The sequence below is a fragment of the Oncorhynchus tshawytscha genome, linkage group LG07 (assembly GCF_018296145.1).
Source record: "Oncorhynchus tshawytscha isolate Ot180627B linkage group LG07, Otsh_v2.0, whole genome shotgun sequence".
Classification (NCBI taxonomy): Eukaryota; Metazoa; Chordata; class Actinopteri; order Salmoniformes; family Salmonidae; genus Oncorhynchus; species Oncorhynchus tshawytscha.
This window is the reverse complement of record NC_056435.1, coordinates 7,282,250-7,303,392: the sequence shown is the minus strand read 5'-3', so window position 1 is coordinate 7,303,392 and position 21,143 is coordinate 7,282,250. Positions and strand designations below refer to the sequence as shown.

Genomic DNA, 21,143 nt, shown 5'->3' with positions numbered 1-21,143 from the left:
GATACTGGGTGACGTGGGAGGCTTGGCCACAACTGCCCCTGACTGATTAAAGGTAGAGGAACGTGTCTCTGGGCCTGAATGTACTGTATAATCAAAATAATGACTTACTCTTTAGCAATACAATGCTGGCTTATTCAAGAATCCATTCCACACTAAAAAAACAAAACAAAGAGTTGACCTTTACCGAATTCGAAGTATGGTTTGGCTGTCTTAGTTTCAATGGGAAGAGGATGCATCAGTGTTTTATAAGTTAAAGCTGCACAATGCAGAAATTGCTCCACCATTTCCTGGTTGAAAAAAGTTGAATAGTTCCTCTAATTTCCATTTGACAAAGCAAGTAAGTATATGTTTTTATTTTCCATAACCAAAAATATTGTATTTTCAGCTGTTTGAAGCTGGTGGACAAAACTGAAAGTAAAAGACATAAAAACTTAAAGCAAAGACAGGAAGCATAGAAATGGCACATATAGAGCTTCTTAGATTTTATGTTGTTTTTTTGTCTTTTACTTTCTTTTACTTTTTCATTCAGTGAGTGACAGATCTATAACTTGGCTCGGGTCTCCCAGAAAGTTACACATTGCAACTTTAAATGACTGTGGTTTCTGCTTTACAGTACCTCCTGTTTCTGCATTTGTCTCAACCAAGGATGCCATGTAACCGTCACTACCTTTGGTATACTGACTTTTCTCAACTCATGTAGATGATGAGTCCATTCTGCTGCCCGGTAAGGATATATTATTAAAGACATGCTCCTGAACTTTGGCGACTACTAAGTCTTTTTTAAATCTCCCGCTTTGGGCTGGGTGTGTGAATGTGTAGTTTATACATGCATAATCTATGACAATAATTATTGTCTTACCACCAAATCCATAGTTTGAAAGCCACTGTATTTCTGAAAGCTGTGCTGCCCTACATTTCCCCCCACGTGGGTCAGCCCCCTAGTAATTTGAGTTCAACAATTGAGCTTAAGCTCCTCGCCATGTGAATGTCAGCTAGCAAGAGGCACATAATGCACACACAGGAGAGAGAGAGGGAGAGAGAGAGAGAGAGAGAGAGAGAGAGAGAGAGAGAGAGAGCAATGACGTTGCTGAATCTGTGATCTAGTAAGCAATTTTCTGGGACCACTTTTGGCTCGTGAGTGCTACTTTCAGAACTTCTGGCTAAAAAGTCCTTCCTTTTTCACTCAGTGTAAGGTGTTACTTGTAAGAGGTACTTCTAGGATAGGGCTTACTGGTATGAATCTTGTAAAAGTCGCATGATAATTTAAGCTTTGGACATTTCTGTTGAAGTCTTTGGTGGCTTTTTTAATAGATACGTTCTAAAAGGGACAGCTGGCATGTTTAAGGACAGAATTCAAAGGAGAGGTTTACAATTTAGTTGCTGCCAATCAAGAGTGAATGGGGGAGCTTGACTCATAATGGAAAACTGATCATTCTTCAAAGTAGACAAGAGAACAATGATCCATGCCAGCTTACCCTGTCATTTCTTAGGCAAGTGATACATGCCTTTTCAGTATCCAGTACAGTTCGTAGTATAGATTTCTCGGAGATTCCGCTCAACATTAACCTTGAATCACCAGGCCTTTCCTCAATGAAAGCATACATATTTCTCCACCAGCTCCATCCAAAATCGTTCATTCTGTACATTCATCCCATTTCTCCAATCTCCTGTGAGTCTTTAAACAGCATTACGGCAGATTGATTGGTGACTTCGCCTGGATCAGCATGTTTGAACCGAGCAGCACTCAGAGTGAGCACTGTAGCGGGCTTCCATTTGTTTCCCCCGTGACAGAAGCAATATCTATCCTGTAGACTCATTAGAAGACAGGGAACAGAGTGAGTAGCAGCTGGGCTCAGGGGAGAAGAGGAGTGGAGGAGAGGGATTGGGGGGGAAGACATTTCTTGCAGCACATGCCTTGAGATGGTTTAATGTTAGCCCTTTGCTGATAGCACCTTGGCCCCATTTATTAGCCATTGAGGGTTTATTTATGGGTGTCTCTGAGGCTGTAGTCGCTGTGATAGACAGTGTGGGGGAGTGAGAATAGCTCTGTCTTGGTATCACCGGATCTTTGAGTTGATCTCTGTACCCACCGGGAGAGAGCTATGTCTCAGCTCAAGTGAATAGGCCCAATGAGACTCTGACACTGTCCTAACATGGACACCACATGTATTGACTACCAAACGTATGTAATAGTAGCCAAGACACACAGCCAAAAGCTGGAAAACAATGTACTGGCAGTCAATTAAATCTGAAAGGTGAAAGGTGTTCCAGCTTTCCAAAGCCGGACAAATAAAGCGGAGTTATTTTGATGCTCTTACAAGACATACTGTACATTCAACCTGGTCTCAGAGCATTTTGTATTATACTGTACGTAAATCCGCGAACTCCATTTAGTATGATATGTTACTTTTCACATGGTATGTAATTCATTAGTGGATGTCCATGACCCATTTAGTATGATATGTTGCGTATTACAATTTGTATTATATGTTTTGAAGTTTCAAAATGTACAATATGTTACGTATTTGCAAAACGTATGATGTGTTACCGAATTCTAGCTAGGTGGCTAATGTTGTCTAGCTGGCTAACATCAGCTAGGCTAGGGGTTAGGAGTTAGGGTTAAGGTTCGGGTTATGTTTAGAAGTTAGGTTAAAGGGTTAGGGTTAGGGGAAGGGTTAGCGAACATGCTAAGTAGCTGCAAAGTAGCTAAAAAGTACTAAGCAGCTGAAAAGTTGCTCATGAGCTAAAGTTGTCCACGATGAGATTCGAACTCGCAACCTTTAGTTTGCTATAAGTCCAAGTTATACGCCCAGCCATCCACCCCGACCAACCACCCTACTTTTGTTTCTGCCATAAGTAACCATCTGCCTTACGTAACCATACGAAATGTAACATATCGTACTATTTTGATAGTCCAGGATGAACTTTTACTATGTTACGTCTGTATATGCAATTCTCTGAAACAGTAAACAAACTGGAGTTTCACTCCCTCTGCTGTACACTCAAGGTACATGTGTAGTGTGTGCCTCTCTGCCTACCACCTTTCTAACTGTCTACCATATTCATACCATCAGGACCTTAATTAAAAGAGAACCATACCCAGTAATTATGAAATGTTCTCTAACTATATCTAGCTAATTAAAGTATTACAAATGATCTACTAATGAATACCAAGTCATTGATTCCATTAGGTGACATTATGTGTATGTTTGGACATTTCAGTAGATTCAGCTATGGGATAATTACATATTTAATTCATAGCAATAACAGACGGAGGAAACCTGCAGTTGAAATACATGACATGATGACCTAGGAAGCTATTAAAGCATTTCATTGGTTCGTACACTGCCTCTAGACAACTGCTGACATGTGTGTGTGTACAGTAATGCAGCCAGAGTTCCCAGCATTCATTTTCTAAGTAATCTCCTCTCTTCTCCTCTCACAGTAATTATATTTATTTGGAGGCTGCTATTATTCAGAGGAAAATGCTTTCAACCTTGCAAGAGTCAAGAGAGGGTGTCTTTGTCATGGCGTACATCTCAAATGGCACCTTATTCCCTGTCTAGTGCACTACTTTTGACCTCGGCCGATAGGTGCACTATGTAGGGAATAGGGTGCCAATTGGTATGCACATAAGGTACAAGCCGCTGGACAGAAAAAATAAATACACTCATCTTTTGTTGGGTTTTCTAAAGTCCAGTTACCTTGTCATGTTGCCAGGTAACTGCAGCTACGTGTGGTGGGTTTGTGTCAAATACATGGTTAATGGCATTCCTGGCCACTGAAACAGGGCAGACGACCCTGTGAAATGACTTGAAGCATCACACGTACGTGTACACACACACATACACACAACTGCACGCATGCACTTGGCGTAATAAACACACAGAAACAAATACTAGAGCCTACAAAACCCAGAAACATTATCTCTACACCTTTAATAACCCTAATGTCTTCTCCTGTTCCCCATCTCTTTTAACCTGCTGATGTTGGATAATAGGAGGGCTCTTAGCAAAGATGTCTGAACTACTTAGATAATACAACTTCCAGTATGTAATCCTTTATTATAAAGCAATGGGATTAATGTAAGGCTTATTTCAATATCCCATGTGTAGTCATGATTCACTGTATTTGATGTGTTCGCCAAAAAAGAAATACATTGTGAGTAAAAGGAAGACTAGACATAAGTCAATAACAAAGCTAATCCCTTTCATCCTCTCTGCAACAGCACAACAGATACAGTTGTAACGTGCTTAGGCCAAGAACATGCAATCTCCAAAATCAACTTTTGTCAGAATTCTCACTTCTGTACTGCACTAACAATACGTTCTGTGTCTTTAAGGGAATCCAGGAATGTGTTTTAATACGATCTGACAGTCATTAGATTATACACACTTTACAGAAAAGGATAGATTTCCCTGGATGGACATTCAGGCTTTCATTTGGTTCACCGAGAGGTAGGTCCAGTTTTGAACTGCTGTGAGTAGAGATAACCGTCCCAGCTCTGTGAACCTTCAACCGGGCATGAGTCTGCCCGACAGCTACCTGGGAGAATCCAGAACCTAAAATCTCCATATTTAAGTTACCTTGATTCTGTCCACTCCTTTCCCTGTTGAGGTTGGTGATATTTCAATCACAGACACCCACTTGCCAAAAGCCAATGTTTCTTGACCCTTCACAGTATACCATTGGGGTCTCTTTACTGAAATTTCCAACAATGTTAAAGCTGTAATCCTTAATTGAAACAATTATAAAGTGCCCCCCCTCCCCACTGTGTTTTTGGTTTAAAAAAAGCTGAGGGATGGGGCCTGAGAAATCGAACCAGTCTCAAATTCAAAGCGAGAGCTATGGTTATGATATCAAAATGATAGTTTCAACCATGTTTTTAAGCTATATGGTGTTTGGTTACATTTACATTGGAGTAAAACAAGCTTATATTTTGTGTTCTGATGGGGTATAACAGTTGATCTTAGCTCATGAGGATTCTAGCTTTAAACCACCTAATTGAAAAAGGTACACCTAGTTGTTACTATTCAGTGCAACATACAAAGTGCCATACAGACACATTTCATTCCACTGCTTTCTGTTTATATACAGTCTCCCTCTTCATGCCCTTACAGGAGGGCTGCTTAGCGAGGGCTTGCCATCTCTTTTGCCTGAAGCATTGCCGAGCGAACTCGGATGGAAAACCATTTTGGGGTAGGCTTTGTAAATACCTTGAGAGCGTTGGGTGCCTCTGGAGTGCTCCGACGGTTTTGATCCAACTCTGCGTTTAGTTCTGTAGGTGTGATGCGGCTCTCGTTTGCAGTACAAATGTAGAACGCGGGCTCTCCTACATGAAGGGTATCTGAAGAAGTTATTGCCATGGGCTGTGTAATGTTCATCTTATCATCTTATGAAAAGAACTGCAGGTAAACCACGAGTCAACACAGGCCAGTCTAGTGTATCTATCTGCATGGGTTATCATGATTCATTGGAGGGTAGCATCACTCACTGTCCCACCTACGCAGCTAAAAAAGGACCCTGATTGAAGAACCCAGTTTGTAATGGATACACATGGAAGCAATAATAGCCTGGAGAAAACAAACAGTAATCAGATCACTGGCTCACCGGAACACATTAAAACAAGTGAGAAATGTGAACGTCATGGAATACCCAGTAAAATGTTCACATCCTAGGTACAATAGCATTTTATATATTTGTGAAATCATTTTGTTCAAGCAGGACTCCCACTGAGATGAAGAAGAACACCTGGTATTCCAGTGTGTATTGTCTATGCCTACAAGGATAAATGAAACAAATCTTCTTGAAAGTTGCATGTATAAGCTCACACAGCATCATGACACTCTACACTTCGGTTCCAGTACACCAAATGCATGAAGCATATCAAGATTTTGCTCAGCAGTATTATGTCCTTGCAGTGTTCCAAGCAGACCTGGATTCAAATACTATTTTGAATCTTTCAAATCCTTGTTAAGCCTGTCTGGATTGCCAGATGGGCGGGGTTTGTTATTTTGCTTCTATTCTATTGGTTCCATTACACAGAGGAAACTCAATCAAGCCCAGATAATATATTTGAAATTACTTCAAATAGTATTTGAACCCTGGTCTGGTTTCAGTAAGCTCGCCTGATTTGTTTCAAATGAGGAGAGCTGTTTAACTACACCATTTGTACTGATCAGCATGATGTAAGCAGCTGAGTCAGCTCGTTAGCCAAGGCTAAATGGCTGCCATGAGCACTAAACGTGGTCAGACATCACTGGTCGCAGTTGTAAGGCAGTCAGCATTCAGTAGCCTCAGGGGTGAGAGTGGTATATCTATTAAACTGTAAAAGCAACGTATGTGGGTGGCTCTTGGAGCCGTCTTAGACAAGCAGACCCAGCTCTGCTGACGACCTGCCTGTGACCCACAAGTCATAGAGCCTCTGGGCAGAGCACTCTGTTGTAATGATGGGCTGTGAAATGTCTCACTGTGTTCATGTATCTGGATAACTGTGCACTCATCTAATACATCTTGTATTTCATACATAAAAGGGCAGCTGTGAAGGCATCCTGGAGATGTTGATCAGTGAAGGTATTCAGCTGTTGCATGTTTGCATCTGGGCCCCAGCATGTTTGCGTGAGTGCCCTCCTCAGATGGCCCCAAACTCCCAGCGGAGGGAGTTAGTCTCAGGTGCCTATAAGATCTCGTGGGTTCTGACCCCCAATCCCCTCTTTCCCTAGATGATTTATATGCACACAGTTCTCTTATAATCAGGTGAGACAAAACTGGCCTGGAATAGAAACCTGCTCACACTGTAGCTGTATGGGACGGGGTTGGTCACCCCTGTTGCATGTTGTCAATGTTTTATATACATTTTCAGGCAAGGACACCTTTACTAATTGGTGTGATTATGGTGACTCCCTGTGGTCATGTATGAATACTGCAAGTTAAAATAAGAATCGATTCCTCTCAAACTCACACGTGTTGCGGTCATGAAGCTATTGATTTACTTTTGATATGTGGCAACAATCCAACAGTTACAAATGTAACAGCAACTGTAAATGTTGCTCTAATATTTGCTGTGTTGTTTGTAAATGTTCTCTTCTCTATTTGGTCTGATTGGATAACTATAATCTACTGCTCAGTTACTCCCATTGTGTTTGTAGTACACATGAGCCTAGATAGACCATATCTTGCACAGCCTGCATTGGATATAATTTACAACTGTCTTAGTCTAATTAAAGACTGAAACAGCCGTTTCAGTCTCTCCCTCCTTCTCTCTCTCTCCATTTCTCCTTTAATGGCCAAACACATATTTCACTAACAAGCACTAGCAGGGAAAGAAAACAGAAGGAAAATAGAAGTTGATTGGGTCCTCTGGGTTTGTTTTGGAACTCTCACTCCACGGTGGTAGGAGCCAAAGGGGCCTAATGTATTCTCTATGAAATCAGGGCCTCATACATTCCTAATATCCCCAATGTTCTCCCCAATGTTTTCTAACAAGGTCTCTCCTTACCAACGCTTACAGCAAGGATCATCAACTAGATTAAGCCGCGGGCCGATTTATTCTTGACTGGATTGTCTGTGGGCCACGTGGGAATACTTTGGAACAATCAATTGCAGATCATTTCCTGGTGCTTTTAGTCTTATGTCTAACAATGAAAATTGTACATTAAAAAAATATTTTAAAAAGTGTTTTGGCTCAGAAAACTTGGGGTGCCAAATAAAAACAACCCGCAGTCCAAATTCGGTCCGCGGGCCGCCATTTAGGGAGCCCTGGTTTACAGTTACAGCAGCCAATCCAATGAGTCCTGATATACTATAAACCAAGAGTACTACCAAGTAGGCCTATCTGTCCAAGTGCAAAGTCCCACAACCCAAAATGGGGAAATAGCTATTTTGCCGAAATCTACGGTTGTATTATAGCGAACAGTGTGTGTGCGTGTAGGCTTCTGACCGTCCGTCTCTGCCTCTCTGAATAACTATTGAGTTTTTTGCACCATCTAGTGGTCAAATGTTTTATATTCCCCAGTAGAGTAGAATGCCCAATTCCAATTCGACCACTAGCACCTATTTCCTAGCCTATACACGGTCTTGTCTACAGTCAAATCTGATGAGATTGGATAGGTATTAAGAATAAGATGACATTTTATATTTTCACCTTATTGTTTAGATTCACCCAATATCTTTCAGCTCTTCAGGGATGAAGGAAGTATAGTGGGTAGGAGTAGATTTGGAATTCGGAGGCATTGCGTCACAAGTCAAAAAGCCCTCTGTGTTTCCACTCACTCGACGTTTCCCATCGAAAGTAGTTTTGCTTCAGTTGAAGCGTAAATGGACGGTTTATTGTACGTCCCAGCGTGTATATTTAATCTACTTCACCTGAATGCTGTCCATTAAAAAGTAAAATCAAGTTACGAAATAGCTAAATACACGATTGTTGACTTTTCGCTTGCTGGCTAGCTCCGCCAGCTGAGTTTAACGTCAAGATGGACCAGGCAGCGAGCCGATACCAAGTGGTGAGCCAAAACAATCGACATTGCCATCTGTTTGGGAACTCCAACTAGTATAAACAACCTATTTACAATATTACTTGGTGTCAACCTAGACTATACATGTTTAAATTGACGGCTTGTATAATCAAACGGATGTTCCTCGTGCCTATCACTTCCGCATTATTCAGCAGCAGATCAACAATAGCTACAGTAGCTAACCTAGCTAAACGTTAGCTAGCAAGTTCCAATTCAATTTGAGTCGTTAATCATCCACATGACAGCACTTTATCACTTAGTTAACTCCACTTGTATTGGTTTTCTGAACGGATAAGTAACTTGGCTAGCTAGCAAACGTTAGTTCGCTGTATGTCAGCAAGTGCCAGGTAAGCTAACCCAGGCTGGACTTCAATTATATGTAGCCATTTGTGGCAACACTACAAAATAAGCTACCTCGCTCAAGTATAGTTAGAGCCCCCAAAAAACGTACATAATATAAACAATGTTCCATGACATCTCTGTAGTGATCAATAATTGGCTTTCCATGAGAACAATATACACTCCCCCCACAAAGAAGATGCCATTCATAGTTACATAATAATGGTCAGAAAAACAAGGTGGTTCGGTTATTGTTCAAGACAGTTTGCTAGGTAGTTATTAGCTATTTCAGCAGTGGTGGGGGAGGCGGTTTGAGGCCGCCCTCTTGGCCGCAGAGACATGTTGCTGTTTTAATTCAAAATACTTCCAATTCTTCACAATTTACCATGGGGCAGATAGCTTTAAAACTGTAAAATATTATAATTTCCTGCATTTCTATACATTTTGCCATGGGGCTGATGGAAAATGTGCAGTTTAAAAGTACATTTTCTGCAATTCACACATTTTGGCATGGTTTATACTGTGTTGCTCTTGTGCTATCTGAGTGACTCAAAACATAACATGCCATGATATTTGTTTTTATTTGTATTCCCCCAGTCTAGTTTTCATTTTGGTGGTTGTTAGTTCTCAAAGATGGTCTTACAAAAAAAAAATATAGCTCTGTTATGTTCTCTACATACATTATTTCTGGTCTTAGTCATTTAAGTTTACACTGAAAATGAACATCCCCCAAATTATTTTCACAAAAAAATAATATATATAAAAGATAGAAATTACAAAAATAAATGCATGCATTATATAGCCCTTGGTTCTCCCCAGACCTGACTGCCCTTAACCAACACAAAAACATCCTATGGCGTTCTGCATTAGCATCGAACAGCCCCCGTGATATGCAGCTGTTCAGGGAAGCTAGAAACCATTACACACAGGCAGTTAGAAAAGCCAGGGCTAGCTTTTTCAAGCAGAAATTTGCTTCCTGCAACACTAACTCAAAAAAGTTCTGGGACACTGTAAAGTCCATGGAGAATAAGAACACCTCCTCCCAGCTGCCCACTGCACTGAAGATAGGAAACACTGTCACCACTGATAAATCCACCATAATTGAGAATTTCAATAAGCATTTTTCTACAGCTGGCCATGCTTTCCACCTGGCTACTCCTACCCCGGTCAACAGCACTGCAACCCCCACAGCAACTCGCCCAAGCCTTCCCCATTTCTCCTTCTCCCAAATCCATTCAGCTGATGTTCTGAAAGAGCTGCAAAATCTGGACCCCTACAAATCAGCCGGGCTAGACAATCTGGACCCTTTCTTTCTAAAAAATTATCTGCCGAAATTGTTGCCACCCCTATTACTAGCCTGTTCAACCTCTCTTTCGTGTCGTCTGAGATTCCCAAAGATTGGAAAGCAGCTGCGGTCATCCCCCACTTCAAAGGGGGGGGGACACTCTTGACCCAAACTGCTACAGACCTATATCTATCCTACCATGCCTTTCTAAGGTCTTCGAAAGCCAAGTCAACAAACAGATTACCGACCATTTCGAATCTCACCATACCTTCTCTGCTATGCAATCTGGTTTCAGAGCTGGTCATGGGTGCACCTCAGCCACGCTCAAGGTCCTAAACGATATCTTAACCGCCATCGATAAGAAACATTACTGTGCAGCCATATTCATTGATCTGGCCAAGGCTTTCGACTCTGTCAATCACCACATCCTCATCGGCAGACTCGACAGCCTTGGTTTCTCAAATGATTGCCTCACCTGGTTCACCAACTACTTCTCTGATAGAGTTCAGTGTGTCAAATCGGAGGGTCTGCTGTCCGGACCTCTGGCAGTCTCTATGGGGGTGCCACAGGGTTCAATTCTTGGACCGACTCTTCTCTGTATACATCAAGGAGGTCGCTCTTGCTGCTGGTGAGTCTCTGATCCACCTCTACGCAGACGACACCATTCTGTATACTTCTGGCCCTTCTTTGGACACTGTGTTAACAACCCTCCAGGCAAGCTTCAATGCCATACAACTCTCCTTTCGTGGCCTCCAATTGCTCTTAAATACAAGTAAAACTAAATGCATGCTCTTCAACCGACCGCTACCTGCACCTACCCGCCTGTCCAACATCACTACTCTGGACGGCTCTGACTTAGAATACGTGGACAACTACAAATACTTAGGTGTCTGGTTAGACTGTAAACTCTCCTTCCAGACCCATATCAAACATCTCCAATCCAAAGTTAAATCTAGAATTGGCTTCCTATTTCGCAACAAAGCATCCTTCACTCATGCTGCCAAACATACCCTTGTAAAACTGACCATCCTACCAATCCTCAACTTTGGCGATGTCATTTACAAAATAGCCTCCAATACCCTACTCAACCAATTGGATGCAGTCTATCACAGTGCAATCCGTTTTGTCACCAAAGCCCCATATGCTACCCACCATTGCGACCTGTACGCTCTTGTTGGCTGGTCCTCGCTTCATACTCGTCGCCAAACCCACTGGCTCCATGTCATCTACAAGACCCAGCTAGGTAAAGTCCCCCCTTATCTCAGCTCGCTGGTCACCATAGCATCTCCCACCTGTAGCACACACTCCAGCAGGTATATCTCTCTAGTCACCCCCAAAACCAATTCTTTCTTTGGCCGCCTCTCCTTCAGTTCTCTGCTGCCAATGACTGGAACGAACTACAAAAATCTCTGAAACTGGAAACACTTATCTCCCTCACTAGCTTTAAGCACCAACTGTCAGAGCAGCTCACAGATTACTGCACCTGTACATAGCCCACCTATAATTTAGCCCAAACAACTACCTCTTTCCCTACTGTATTTATTTAATTTATTTATTTATTTTGCTCCTTTACACCACATTATTTTTATTTCTACTTTGCACATTCTTCCATTGCAAATCTACCATTCCAGTGTTTTACTTGCTATATTGTATTTACTTTGCCACCATGGCCTTTTTTTGCCTTTACCTCCCTTATCTCACCTCATTTGCTCACATCGTATATAGACTTGTTTATACTGTATTATTGACTGTATGTTTGTTTTACTCCATATGTAACTCTGTGTCGTTGTATGTGTCGAACTGCTTTGCTTTATCTTGGCCAGGTCGCAATTGTAAATGAGAACTTGTTCTCAACTTGCCTACCTGGTTAAATAAAGGTGAAATAAAAAATATATATAAAAGAAAGAAAAAAGAAAAGAAAAAAAATATATATATATATATATTTTGAACAAAAATTGAAACGCAACATGTCAAGTGTTTCATGAGCAGAAATGAAAGATCCCAGAAATGTTCCATATGCACAAATTTGTTTACATCCCGGTTAGTGAGCATTTCTCCTTTGCCAAGATAATCTATCCACCTGACAGGTTTTGCATATCAAGAAGCGGATTAAACAGCAAGAACATTACACAGGTGCACCTCGTGCTGGGGACAATGAAAGGGTACTCTAAAATGTGCAGTTTTGTCACACAACACAATGCCACAGATGTCTCAAGTTTTGAAAGTGTGCAATTGGCATGCTGACTGCAGGAATGTCCACCAGAGAATTGAACATTAATTTCTCTACCAAAAGCCACCACCAACGTCATTTTAGGGAATTTGGCAGTGCGTCCAACCGGCATCACAACCGCAGACCACGTGTATGGTGTCGTGTGGGTGAGCGGTTTGCTGATGTCAACGTTGTGAACAGAGTGCCCCATGGTAGTGGTGGGGTTATGGTGTGGGCAGACATACACTACAGACAATGAACACAATTGCATTTTATCAGCAGCAATTTGAATGCACAAAAATACAGTAACAAGATCCTGAGGCCCATTGTGAGGTCAATTTTTTTTTTTTTCATTGTGAGGTCAATATTTTTATTAAAGGTATCTGTGACCAACATGCATATCTGTATCCCCAGTTATACAGATATCCATAGATTATGGCCTAATTTATTTAAAATGACGGATTTCCTCCATATGAACTGTAACTCAGTAAAATCAGTGAAGTTGTTTCATGTAGTGTTTTATCTTTTTGTTCAGTATATATTGTTAAAAAAATACAAAATTGGAGTGGAGGTTGTCATTTAGAAGTGGCGGCCCACCGCTTCTAAATTAATATAGAGGAAACACTGGGGTTCTAGAGTAGGATGGGTAATGGATAGGGGAACAGTATTCAACCTACCTTTCTACTTGGCGATACTTCCATAATTATCGATTTGTTAGGCACCCGGTGTCTTATAAACACCTTTTTCCAGTTTCAGGTGGAACTCTGATAACGAGGAAGTATTCAGAAAGATATTGAATCCACTTTTTGTGCCAATTGAAAAATGACTCTTACATGTGTGTAAATATTTGTTTGGGTCGCGCTGTGTGACGCGCTCCACAGCTATGCTGCTGGAGGTTTGCTATTGCTCGGATGTCTAGTTGTCAATGTAAATGCCGTGTATCCAAGGCTAGGGTCACTTCTGGTTTAGTCCTGTATCGGCCCATCACTCTCGAAAGCAGATTTTTTTTTTTACAACTTTCATAGTCGTTATCATGCCATGTGTATTTAGGTTATCAATAATTACTTCCACAGACTGATTTGATATGGGATAAGTTAATTAGGCAGTTGTTGTAAGCCATTGAATAATGTTGCCTACTGGCCTTTAAAAGTCCAAATGCCCACTGCTGCACTATGCTGGAATGCTTGCGAACATCAGACATACCATGGTATGCCTTACCTTTTTTGCTTTTTTCAAAGTGCAAAACTTTTTCAGCCACAGCTGTGCTATTTTCGATCCTGCCTCTGCACTTTCCTCGGTCGCTAGGCAACTGTGGATTTGCCTCTGTCATCTCTTTCAGGTTTTGAGGGTAACCTGTATTTAGATGTGTCATACAGGCTGTTTTATAATGTAAACTCCCCAACCATCCTTGTTATTTGTGTACACTCATTCAGAACAGGTCTTTAAACATGTAGGCCTAACCTAACTATTTGGACTTTTATCCAACACGTATACTAGATGTATCAGATTAATATAGGACATACTGAGATAACCTCAGGAGTTCTTGTTTAGGCCTTGGTGTGCCGATGGTGAAATAACTCATTCACCACTGGCCAATTATGCAGTTGTTTAGCTCTTGCATAACTGGTGTCCTTGACACCGGATAGCATCGCACACACTCATTCTCCTGGCTTTGCACATTGACCCCGTGGTGCATAGAGTGCTGCTGGACATGATGCCAAACTACAGCTAAGCCACAAGTTAAACGCTGGTCTATTAACCTACGCAAACGCCAAGTGAGCTGCAAGACTAAAGCAACATTTGGCACTGCTGCCACACTGATCAAGGCCTAGGCTATGCATCCGCTTAAGCTACATCATTTGTCATTGGCCAGATATAAGGCTGTGCTGTCTTCTCTATAACATTACTGTCACCCTTCTTTTTCCCATGACCATGTTGTCTTCCAACTGGATGCTATGCTGGCAATTAGCCTAGATCACATGTTTTGGATGTCTTCAGTGCCCTTAGCACTGGAATCAAATGTTATTACAAAACACCAGATGATCTTTCAGTGTTGGGCCATGACCATATCTCTCCAAGCGTCTCAGTTTACAGGGTTTCCCTCTCCTTCCTCACCTTTGACATTCTGTGTCGTGAACTTGTGACGTTGGTTTTATTGAAGTGATACTTAACTCCTCTCTACCCCCCGCCCCCCTTCTCTCTCAGTTTGAGAATGATGAAGACGACTCCTGTGAGCCCTCCACCAGCGTCCAGCAGCCGTGCACCTCGGCCCAGGCCAACTCGTCCTCCCAGGCCTGCCCTGTCCCAGTAGCCCTGGGGGGGGATGCAGAGGCCCCACCTCCCCCGTATGCCAGCATCGCCCTGGGAGCCACCGCTGCCATGCCTGGTACAGAACCAAAAACTCCATATACTATCTGTTTGGCTCTTTTATCCCCATTCTACTCTTTAGTTTAGCTTATGTCTTTGCTTCTGCCTTTTCTGTGTCTCACTTTGTCTTTCTGCCCCTTTCTCCATCTCATTCTCTTGTAGCGTCTGTAGCTCTCATGTAGTTCTTTCAAACACGTTGGAACCAGCCAGTTGCCCTAAGTATAGGCCGATAATTCACACTCCTGGAATTAAGCCAATGTGATTTCCTTATTTGATTGAATTGATTCCGAACTCCATCTTCACCTTGTGAACAGTGTTCATTTGATTTGTTGTGGTCTAATTGGCCATGTCTCTTTCCTGTGGTCCCCCAGTAGAGAGCAGTTGTTACCCAAGGGATTTCCCCGTGCCGCCTCCCTACAGCGTGGCCACCTCTCTTCCCACCTACGACGAGGCAGAAAAAGCCAAAGCTGCAGCCATGGTACTCTCTGCTGTGGAGGTGATACCAGGGGTAGGACACACACACAGACACGTGTTTCAGTATGGGATGTTTACCCATGAAAACAGGATTATTCTGCTGGAATGCTGTAAGAAAAACCTCAATGCTGCTATTAACTACCCAGTGTAACAACATATTTCAGGATCAAAACAACTTTGATAGCTATATTGTCCAAGTCATAGCTACAACAGTATTTACAGTATGTTAGCTCTATTTTATGTAGGTCTAGTAAAAATGCACAATGAGCTTTATTTCTGCTTTCTCAACTCTAAAAGAGAAGGAAATGTCGACACACAACAGTACTATACGGCCCATCTCCTTATTCATTGGGATGACTGAGCTATTGCAACGTTTCTGCAGAAGAGATGGATGTTGTTTTCCTGTCCCATTTCTCTTAAACAGGACGATGACTTCCCTCCAAGGGATGACTTCAGCGATGTTGACCAGCTGAGGGTGGGGAACGACGGCATTTTCATGCTGGCCTTTTTCAGTAAGTAGATCTGTTGTTTTTGCACGAAACCCCCCGATTCTTCAGTGAGTTGACAAGCCCACTGAGCGGACTGGCCCATTTGATTAGGGAAACATAACAAAAGTTTGCTTGGATGAAAATGTGAGTAAGCAATTGAAGGTGTTTTCTATGGATTCACCACAAGGTGGCAACAGTCACTAATTGAAGACAACATGATCTGTTCCTCCAATAGGAATGGAGGTGGGAAAGGTCAAAGTAAGTCAGCTTAGCGATTCTCTGGCTGCATTCATTTGGCCTCAGAATGTGTCTTTAAGTATGTATAGAAGGACATTGTGATATACTGAAAAGTGACTCACTCAACAGAAATGTTAGTCAACCTTGAGTGGTGTCTATTTGTCTGTGCTTGTAACACGCTTTCTTTAAAAAAAATGTTTACCCCTTTTTCTCCCTAATTTCGTGGTATCCAATTGTTTAGTAGCTACTATCTTGTCTCATCGCTACAACTCCCGTACGGGCTCGGGAGAGACGAAGGTTGAAAGTCATGCGTCCTCCGATACACAACCCAACCAAGCCTCACTGCTTCTTAACACAGCGCGCATCCAACCCGGAAGCCAGCCGCACTAATGTGTCGGAGGAAACACCGTGCACCTGGCAACCTTGGTTAGCGCGCACTGCGCCCGGCCCGCCACAAGAGTCGCTGGTGCGTGATGAGACAAGGATATCCCTACCGGCCAAGCCCTCCCTAACCCGGATGATGCTAGGCCAATTGTGCGTCGCCCCACGGACCTCCCGGTCGCGGCCGGTTACGACAGAGCCTGGGTGCGAACCAAGGGTCTCTGGTGGCACAGCCCTTAACCACTGCGCCACCCGGAAGGCCCCTTAACTGCATGCTTTCTTCTGTCTCCAAATAGTGGCCTTCCTGTTCAATTGGATTGGGTTTTGCCTGTCATTCTGCCTGACCAACACCATCGCCGGCCGATACGGGGCCATCTGCGGCTTTGGCCTATCTCTCATCAAGTGGATTCTCATCGTCAGAGTAAGTGCAGTATTGGGTTAAAGCGGCCTAATCAATGTATCTAAAACAACATACAGAGTTGATTTCAATATGGGACAGGACATACAGTCCACCACTTCAAAAGCAGCCCATACAAAGTGTCTACTTCAAACATCAATGTTACAAATGGTTTACTTTAAATTAACAAGCTGGCTAGCAGTATCCTGCTTAATCCAGACAATTCTGTGCACGTAATTGCAGCAGGTAGCCTAGCCGTAAAGAGCGTTGGGCCAGTAAACAAAAGGTCGCTGGTTCAAATCCCCAAGCCGACTAGGAGAAACATCTGCCAGTGTGCCTTTGAGCAAGGCACTTAACCCTAATTGCTCTGGATAAGAGCATCTGCTAAATTACTAAAATGTAGTGACTTGAATGTTACAAAATAAATTTCAAGTATTTTCAGTATATCACTGCATATCCCAGGCATGGCTTGTGCAGTAGGAAGCAGATGCTTACTAAGGCTTGTTAGCCCTAGATGTGAGGAGGACGCCCTTAAGAGCAGGAACCCAGTGTGATCTCTGTGCTCTGGGCATCAATCAAAGCCCTGTACAATTTCCACATATAGAAGCAACACACTGGTGGGCATAGAGTTATTAACCCCGGGCTTTCATCATTGATCTGGTGCACACAGCTACTCCCACTAGATGTTGTGCAATACTAGGCTATACAGGAGTTTAGGCCTTTATCTGAGCAGTGCCAAATTGAAGGCCTGGTTTCCTGGGACTGGGCTTATTTTTTTTGTCCAGGAAACCGGCCCATAGTCTCAATTAGGACACCCAACATTCGAGGAATTGAGGCTTGAGGAGGCCTAATCCTAGCGCATGTACATTTCTGCCATGGTGATTCTGATAATCTGCATGTGTTTATAGTAACTGATTGTCATTCAAAAGTATTCTCATGATGGTAGGACGTGCTGAATTTCCATTTCCTGTAAATTCTACTTTCCCACAGTTCTCGGACTACTTTACTGGATACTTCAATGGGCAGTACTGGCTCTGGTGGATTTTCCTAGTCCTCGGTGAGTTTACTGATCTGCATCGCAAGTGCTGCATTCTTCAACTAGCCAAATGCTGAGGAATTAAGCTGTACTAATATATCCACCTAGAATGATGTACACCAATGCCATCTGTTGGCTGAAATGATGTACTACTAATCTTCCCACAGTAAAGTGAATTCCTTGGCCTTGGATGAATAGTGGTGTTTTTTACTAATGATTTCGGATCCCTTCCTCAGGTCTCCTGCTTTTCTTCAGAGGGTTCGTGAACTACCTGAAAGTGCGCAACATGTCTGAAAGCATGGCTGCGTCGCACAGAACACGCTTCTTCTTCCTGTACTGAGGTAAAACATATTTTTAATTTAACCTTTATTTAACTAGGCAAGTCAGTTAAGAACAAATTCTTATTTACAATGATGGCCTACCCCGGACAAACCCGGGCGACACTGGGCCAATTGTGCACTGCCCTATGGGACTCCCAATCATGGCCGGATGTGAACCATGTACTGCAGTGACGCCTCTTGCGCTGAGATGCAGTGTCTTAGATCACTGCGACACTCGGAGCCCAACTACTAATGAAGACCTTAATACACAGTCACCGCATACTAACATGTATAGTAGATATTATCCTTGAGACTTGACATTCATATAAAGACATGCATATAAATGAAGTTATTGTTTATGAAATAATACTATATCTTGTTGTTCCAATTTGTCTTTCTGTAAATGGCATGTTGTAATATGTTTTACCCGTAGTCTGCGAATTCTACAACAGTTGCGCTTTCAGAATTATTTTCCCACTTCCTTTGCTCCAGGTTGTCGCTCCAAACATTCCTCCTTAATGTGAAATTCCCTGAGGATTTGCGAGCCTTTTCTCGAATGACCAGGACAAAAAAAACACACAGTGAAAAGACGTGAGGAAGAAAAGAACCAGTGCGTCATTACAGCTGCGAAAGTCTGGCGTCTTTCATTAAAAGCAAAAACAGCTGACTCGTCTCTTTTTCAGAAAGTCTGTACAATACAGATTAACCCAGCTAAATATACCCTGTGTGTTTCTGATATTTCCACCGGCTTTGTTTGGCTCTGTCGATTTCAATTGCCTTCCTGATCTAACCCCTGTAATGGTCCCATCCTGCTTAATATCCCAAGTCTTGTACAGTGAATACACCTTAACAGGGGGGGTAGTATAGTGCAGTGTAGTAGCTGGGTCTACCTGTTGTGGATGTTTGTGGAAAAGCACACACAAGAAGATGGAAGAAAACAGTATGCAGCCAAGAGGTCTTATGCAGTTGTGTCCTTACCTGAACTGGATATCTGCCCCTAATGAGGAGGATGATGATGAAACGGTTAGTCTAGAGCTCTATCGGGAGTGTCAATATTACAATTTGAATTGTATCCCTTAATTTTAATCCCCGTATTTAATTGTCTTTGGTATAAAAATGTTATTTGATGAAACTCATGACTTTTTTATTGTGAAATGATTGAACTGTATCACAGCTTATGCCAATTTATATGTGTTTCTCCATCATTTGTGAATTGCTTATTTGTCATAGTGCGTATACTGATCTCTTTGTCAGTCCAATTTTGAACTGGAATTTGTGTTTATCCCTAAAAAGGATATCTGCCTTTTGCACCTTTTTTTTTATTTTCAAAAAAAGTAATTTTCATTAAGTTGATTATTGCAATTAGCCTGAACTGTGACATTTTAAAGTATTGTCGCCTTTCTTTAATGCTTGAATGATGCCTTTGTCATTTTGTTTCTGTTACACAGAAGCCTCATCAGCAATATCGAAAAACGTAACTTAAATGCATGATTATTCTGACCAAGTTGGTTATAATAGTATTCAGCTAAAGCAACGTTATTAATATTCTATTTGTATGTTTGTAAAACAGCCAAACTATTTTTGTCAGAAATGATTCTTGGAACATCTCTGGTACTCAGAGATGATGATGCGTGCTTGTTAACCCTTTAACCTGAAGTCTTGCAAAATGCCAATAAAGTTCCAAATGCACCCTGTGACTGCCTCATGTTAGAATTAATTTGATGTTGAATAGGCCTATCGTGTGCTATTGTGAGCCCTGGAGGATGTTGAATAGCCTCTCTTATTTAGGGCTGTGTCTGAAAACGCTACTAGCCGTTAAATCCTTGCTTCTGTCCTTGTTTCCTCAATTGCTCTCAAAGCGCAATGGAGGACAGGATACAAGGTCCCTCCCTCAAACCTCTTCCTCCATTGGTCTTTGATAGGAATTGAGAAATGGCCCATGACTGATTCTCTCTAAACCCTCAGAGGTTATAGTTTGGTTGTTGGTTTCGTTAGATGGCGTACATTTACCTCACTCTGGCATTTGTCCAACCAAATATGTTTTATCGAAATGACAAAGTATAAACTTGTTCCTGAAAAGCTCATTGTTTGCCATACAGAGGCCTGCTTTTACTGAATGCATGTGGGTTTTATTTGTTCTTTCTTTGGCTGTCCCCAATCCAGCCTCTTTATAAACTGTTAATGAGTGACCCATTTACAGAACTCCCTTCCGGTTGGCAAATGTTCTCTATTATAAGGCACTTTTTTTTTTCTCCCTTTTTATCAGGCCGGGATAGCTTAGACCCTACTTCTCACAACCTCAATACTCATCCACCTCCTCCCTCCCTCCCTCCATCCACCCTTTAACTAGAGCGATTTGGAAGAGAGGCCAGGGCACAAAGTAAACTCTGTCACACGCACAGGCCCAGAGGGAACAGTGCTGACAATTGCTGTCGGCAGCATATCTGAGGTCTCGTTAGCCTATAGCTCCTTACGGCCAAACTAAGCATGCGCCTGCCCTGCTACTACAGGTTCCCCGCTTCCCGGCCCGTTGTGGACGCTACCGGGGCTTTAAGTCAACACTCTGCTCACTCTCTGAAGGGTGATCAAGCTGAGCTCTTAGAATCAGTTGACTCAAAGATGACAACTCCCTCCAGGGGACAGGAGAGAGCGAGAGGGGAACTGAGTTGAAACTAAATAGTAGACAGTAATAGGGTTGCTGTGTGTGCTTCCTGATGGCTTTGGAAGTCGGTGTGTAAATAATCGTGTGTGGTGTGGATGCATAATGTGTACTAGTGAGTTTCATACATTCTATGTTGCTGATTTCTATGTTTGTGCCTGCATACATGAGGATTTGTGTGTGTGCATCTGTGAATGTGTCTCTGTGATGTATTAGCACACTCGCAATAAACATGTTGCCAAGAAACGGTGGGATATGTAATCTCAGCAGCACAAGGCTGCTACAGCTTTCAAGTGGGCACAAAACATTGTGGAGGGTGTGGAGGGAAGAGTGGCTTGGCTCACCTGTTGGTTTGGCAGATACACTCTTGTCTCTTTACATCAGAGTAAAGTAACCACAAATAGAGCCTTGGGCTCTCTGCTGTGTGTGGAGTGTTCT

General features: G+C 42.4%; 1 protein-coding gene across 2 annotated transcripts; it reads left to right on the top strand.

The window, feature by feature from the left end:
- The first annotated feature begins 8,221 nt into the window (after nucleotides 1–8,221).
- On the top strand, nucleotides 8,222–19,740 carry LOC112253732 (NEDD4 family-interacting protein 2). Of its 2 annotated transcripts, none has more exons than XM_042323981.1 (8): nucleotides 8,222–8,501; nucleotides 14,552–14,732; nucleotides 15,088–15,221; nucleotides 15,612–15,699; nucleotides 16,590–16,714; nucleotides 17,681–17,747; nucleotides 17,963–18,067; nucleotides 18,539–19,740. In XM_042323981.1, exons 1-7 carry the CDS (start codon nucleotides 8,472–8,474, stop codon nucleotides 18,064–18,066), a joined length of 729 nt encoding a protein of 242 aa, XP_042179915.1. In that variant the 5' UTR covers nucleotides 8,222–8,471; the 3' UTR covers nucleotide 18,067; nucleotides 18,539–19,740. The 2 variants fall into 2 exon arrangements, with proteins under 2 accessions (XP_042179915.1, XP_024281468.2); XM_024425700.2 differs by having other exon boundaries at nucleotides 8,223–8,501; nucleotides 15,085–15,221.
- The last annotated feature ends 1,403 nt before the right edge of the window (nucleotides 19,741–21,143 follow it).

Bases quoted from the DNA above. Each gene is read 5' to 3' on its own strand.
- LOC112253732 (XM_024425700.2), top strand. From the start codon at position 8,472: ATGGACCAGGCAGCGAGCCGATACCAAGTG. The intron at 15,700-16,589 runs GTAAGTAGATCT...GTCTCCAAATAG, and splicing joins TTTCATGCTGGCCTTTTTCA to TGGCCTTCCTGTTCAATTGG. The intron at 17,748-17,962 runs GTGAGTTTACTG...TCCCTTCCTCAG, and splicing joins GTGGATTTTCCTAGTCCTCG to GTCTCCTGCTTTTCTTCAGA.